The sequence below is a fragment of the Petromyzon marinus genome, chromosome 64 (genome assembly GCF_048934315.1).
Source record: "Petromyzon marinus isolate PM22_M1 ecotype Great Lakes invasive population chromosome 64, UKy_Petmar_22M1.pri1.0, whole genome shotgun sequence".
Lineage (NCBI taxonomy): Eukaryota > Metazoa > Chordata > Hyperoartia > Petromyzontiformes > Petromyzontidae > Petromyzon > Petromyzon marinus.
The window spans coordinates 10,332,075-10,338,074 of NC_133730.1; the positions used below are offsets into that span (position 1 = coordinate 10,332,075).

Here is a 6,000-nt window from a genome sequence, read left to right on the forward strand (position 1 = left end):
TGACTAACTCACCCTGACTCACTCACCCTGACAAACTCACCAAGATTAACTCACCCTGACTAACTGACCCTGACGCACTCACCCTGACTAACTCACCCTGACTAACTCACCCTGACTAACTCACCCTGACTAACTGACCCTGACTCACACACCCTGACTAACTCACCCTGACTCACTGACCCTGTCTAACTCACCCTGACTAACTCACCCTGGCTCACCGTGCCTCACCCTGACTAACTCACCTTGACTAACTCACTGTGACTAACTCACACTGACTAACTCACACTGACTCACTCACCCTGACTAACTCACCCTGACTAACTCACCCTGACTAACTCACCCTGACTCACTCACCCTGACTAACTCACCCTGACTAACTCACCCTGACTAACTCACCCTGACTCACTCACCCTGACTAACTCACCCTGACTAACTCAACCTGACTAACTCACCCTGACTAACTCACTCTGACGAACCTACCCTGACTAACTCACCCTGACTAACTCACCCTGACTAACTCACCCTGGCTCACCGTGCCTCACCCTGACTAACTCACCTTGACTAACGCACTGTGACTAACTCACACTGACTAATTCAACCTGACTAACTCACCCTGATAAACTCACCCTGACTAACTCACCCTGACTAACTGACCCTGACTTACTCACCCTGACTCAGTTATCCTGACTAACTCACCCTGACTCACTCACCCTGACTCACTCTCCCTGACTAACTCACCCTGACTAACTCACCCTGACTAACTCACCCTAACTCACTCACCCGGACTCACTCACCCTGACTAACTCACCCTGACTCACTCACCCTGACTCTTTCTCCCTGACTCACTCACCCTGACTCACTCACCCTGACTAACCTACCTTGACTAACTCACCCTGACTAACTCACCCTGGCTCACCGTGCCTCACCCTGACTAACTCACCTTGACTAACTCACCCTAAATAACTCACCCTGACTAACTCACCCTGACTAACTCACCCTGACTAATTCACCCTGACTCACTCTCCCTGACTAACTCACCCTGATTAACTCACCCTGACTAACTGACCCTGACTCACTCACCCTGACTACCTCACCCTGACTAACTCACCCTGACTAACTCACCCTGTCTAACTGACCCTGACTAACTCACCCTGACTAACTCACCCTGGCTCACCGTGCCTCACCCTGACTAACTCACCTTGACTAACTCACCCTGACTAACTCACCCTGACTAACTCACCCTGACTAACTCACCCTGACTAACTCACCCTGACTCACTCACCCTGACTAACTCACCCTGACTAACTCACCCTGACTAACTCACCCTGACTAACCTACCCTGACTATCTCACCCTGACTAACCTACCTTGACTAACTCACCCTGACTAACTCACCCTGGCTCACCGTGCCTCACCCTGACTAACTCACCTTGACTAACTCACCGTGACTAACTCACACTAACTCACCCTGACTAACTCACCCTGATAAACTCACCCTGACTAACTCACCCTGACTAACTGACCCTGACTTACTCACCCTGATTAACTCACCCTGACTAACTGACCCTGACGCACTCACCCTCACAAACTCACCCTGACTAACTCACCCTGACTAACTCACCCTGACTAACTCACCCTGACTAACTCACCCTGACTAACTCACCCTGACTAACTGACCCTGGCTCACCGTGCCTCACCCTAACTAACTCACCCTGACTCACTCACCCTGACTCACCCTGACTAACTCACCCTGACTAACTCACCCTGACTAACTCACCCTGACTAACTCACCCTGACTAAATCACCCTGACTAACTCACCCCGACTCACTCACCCTGACTAACTCACCCTGACTATCTCACCCTGACTAACTCACCCTCACTAACTCACCCTGACTCACTCACCCTGCCTGCCTAACTCACCCTGACTAACTCACCCTGACTAACTCACCCTGACTAACTCACACTGACTAACTCGCCCTGACTAACTCGCCCTGACTCACTCACCCTGCCTAACTCACCCTGCCTAACTCACCCTGACTAACTCACCCTGACTAACTCACCCTGACTAACTCACCCTGCCTAACTCACCCTGGCTCACCGTGCCTGACCCTGACTAACTCACACTGACTAACTCACCCTGACTCACTCACCCTGCCTGCCTAACTCACCATGACTAACCTACCCTGACTAACCCACCCTGACTAACTCACCCTGACTAACTCACCCTGACTCACTCACCCTGACTCACTCACCCTGACTAACTCACCCTGACTAACTCACCCTGACTCACTCACCCTGACTAACTCACTCTGACTCACACACCCTGACTAACTCACCCTGACTCACTCACCCTGAATAACTCACCCTGACTAACTCACCCTGACTCACTCACCCTGACTAACTCACCCTGACTCACACACCCTGACTAACTCACCCTGACTAAATCACCCTGACTAACTCACCCTGACTCACTCACCCTGACTAACTCACCCTGACTAACTCACCCTGACTAACTCACCCTCACTAACTCACCCTGCCTAACTCACCCTGACTCACCCTGACTAACTCACCCTGACTAACTCACCCTGACTAAATCACCCTGACTAACTCACCCTGACTCACTCACCCTGACTCACCCTGACTAACTCACCCTGACTAACTCACCCTGACTCACTCACCCTGACTCACTCACCCTGACTCACTCACCCTGACTCACTCATCCTGCCTGCGTAACTCACCCTGACTAACTCACCCTGACTAACTCACCCTGACTAACTCACCCTGACTAACTCACCCTGACTAACTCACCCTGACTCACTCACCCTGCCTAACTCACCCTGACTAACTCACCCTGACTAACTCACCCTGACTAACTCACCCTGCCTAACGCACCCTGGCTCACCGTGCCTGACCCTGACTAACTCACCCTGACTAACTCACCCTGAATCACTCACCCTGGCTCACTCACCCTTACTCACTCACCCTGACCAACTCACCCTGACTAACTCACCCTGACTCACTCATCCTGACTAACTCACCCTGACTCACTCACCCTGACTAACTCACCCTGACTAACTCACCCTGACTCACTCACCCTGACTAACTCACCCTGACTAACTCACCCCGACTAACTCACCCTGACTAACTCACCCTGACTAAATCACCCTGACTAACTCACCCTGACTCACTCACCCTGACTCACCCTGACTAACTCACCCTGACTCACTCACCCTGACTAACTCACCCTGACTCACTCACCCTGACTCAATCTCCCTGACTCACTCACCCTGACTAACTCACCCTGACTCATCCTGACTAACTCACCCTGACTCACCCTGACTATCTCACCCTGACTAACTGACCCTGACTAACTCACCCTGACTAACTGACCCTGGCTCACCGTGCCTCACCCTAACTAACTCACCCTGACTCACTCACCCTGACTCACCCTGACTAACTCACCCTGACTAACTCACCCTGACTAACTCACCCTGACTAACTCACCCTGACTAAATCACCCTGACTAACTCACCCTGACTCACTCACCCTGACTAACTCACCCTGACTAACTCACCCTGACTAACTCACCCTCACTAACTCACCCTGACTCACTCACCCTGCCTGCCTAACTCACCCTGACTAACTCACCCTGACTAACTCACCCTGCCTAACTCACCCTGCCTAACTCACCCTGCCTAACTCACCCTGACTAACTCACCCTGACTAACTCACCCTGACTAACTCACCCTGCCTAACTCACCCTGGCTCACCGTGCCTGACCCTGACTAACTCACACTGACTAACTCACCCTGACTCACTCACCCTGCCTGCCTAACTCACCATGACTAACCTACCCTGACTAACCCACCCTGACTAACTCACCCTGACTCACTCACCCTGACTCACTCACCCTGACTAACTCACCCTGACTAACTCACCCTGACTCACTCACCCTGACTAACTCACTCTGACTCACACACCCTGACTAACTCACCCTGACTCACTCACCCTGAATAACTCACCCTGACTAACTCACCCTGACTCACTCACCCTGACTAACTCACCCTGACTCACTCACCCTGACTAACTCACCCTGACTAACTCACCCTGACTAAATCACCCTGACTCACTCACCCTGCCTAACTCACCCTGACTCACCCTGACTAACTCACCCTGACTAACTCACCCTGACTAAATCACCCTGACTAACTCACCCTGACTCACTCACCCTGACTCACCCTGACTAACTCACCCTGACTAACTCACCCTGACTAACTCACCCTGACTCACTCACCCTGACTCACTCACCCTGACTCACTCATCCTGCCTGCGTAACTCACCCTGACTAACTCACCCTGACTAACTCACCCTGACTAACTCACCCTGACTAACTCACCCTGACTCACTCACCCTGCCTAACTCACCCTGACTAACTCACCCTGACTAACTCACCCTGACTAACTCACCCTGCCTAACGCACCCTGGCTCACCGTGCCTGACCCTGACTAACTCACCCTGACTAACTCACCCTGAATCACTCACCCTGGCTCACTCACCCTTACTCACTCACCCTGACCAACTCACCCTGACTCACTCACCCTGACTAACTCACCCTGACTAACTCACCCTGACTCACTCATCCTGACTAACTCACCCTGACTAACTCACCCTGACTAACTCACCCTGACTCACTCACCCTGACTAACTCACCCTGACTAACTCACCCCGACTAACTCACCCCGACTAACTCACCCTGACTAACTCACCCTGACTAAATCACCCTGACTCACTCACCCTGACTAACTGACCCTGACTAACTCACCCTGACTCACTCACCCTGACTCACTCTCCCTGACTCACTCACCCTGACTAACTCACCCTGACTCATCCTGACTAACTCACCCTGACTCACCCTGACTATCTCACCCTAACTCACCCTGACTCACCAAGACCTGCCCCCCCCCCCCCCCCCCGCGAGCAGGAGCGACTGGAGCAGCTGGGGCGTGAGGAGGCGGAGCGAGCGGTGCGCGAGCGTGAGGAGCTGACTAACTCACCCTAACTCACCCTGACTCACTCACCCTGACTAACTCACCCTGACTAACTCACCCTGACTCACCCTGACTAACTCACCCTAACTCACCCTGACTAACTCACCCTAACTCACCCTAACTCACCATGACCTGCCCCCCCCCGCGAGCAGGAGCGACTGGAGCAGCTGGCACGTGAGGAGGCGGAGCGAGCGGTGCGCGAGCGTGAGGAGCTGACTAACTCACCCTGACTCACCCTGACTAACTCACCCTGACTCACCCTGACTAACTCATCCTGACTCACCAAGACCTGCCCCCCCCCCCCGCGAGCAGGAGCGACTGGAGCAGCTGGCGCGTGAGGAGGCGGAGCGAGCGGTGCGCGAGCGTGAGGAGCTGCGCCAGAAGAAGGAGCGAGTCTTCCAGAACGAGCGCTCGCGCAACGAGCCCGTCAGCGACTCCGACATGGTGGACCGCGTCTTCGGCTTCCTGGGCGCCACGTCCACCGCGCCTGGCACCGACGGACAGCCGCCCTGCGGATTCGAGGTGCGAGCCTCTCTCCCCGTGTCTCTCCCCACAGCTCCCCCCACACCTCCCCCCACACCTCTCCCCGCGTCTCCCCCCACACCTCCCCCCCCCCCGTGTCTCTCCCCACACCTCCCCCCCCCCGTGTCTCTCCCCACACCTCCCCCCCACACCTCTCCCCGTGTCTCTCCCAACACCTCCCCACACCTCTCCCCACAACTCCCCCCACCCCTCCCCCCACGTCTCCCCGCGTCTCTCTCCACACCTCCCCCCACACCTCTCCCCGTGTCTCTCCCCACACCTCCCCCCGTGTCTCCCCCCGTCTCTCCCCGCGTCTCTCCCCACACCTCTCCCCGCGTCTCTCCCCCCACGTCTCCCCGCGTCTCTCCCCCCACCTTTCCCCGCGTCTCTCCCCCCACCTCTCCCCCCGTCTCTCCCCCCACGTCTCCCC

At 55.2% G+C, this 6,000-nt stretch overlaps 1 protein-coding gene across 4 annotated transcripts in view; it reads left to right on the forward strand.

Moving 5' to 3' along the window:
* Positions 1-6,000, forward strand: part of LOC116957890 (unconventional myosin-VIIa) — a 208,022-nt gene that overhangs the window by 139,650 nt on the left and 62,372 nt on the right. For all 4 annotated transcript variants that reach the window (XM_076054144.1, XM_076054143.1, XM_076054146.1 and 1 more), the window contains one exon: positions 5,361-5,570. In XM_076054144.1, the coding sequence (XP_075910259.1) occupies positions 5,361-5,570 (210 nt within the window). The remainder of the gene's footprint in view (positions 1-5,360; positions 5,571-6,000) is intronic.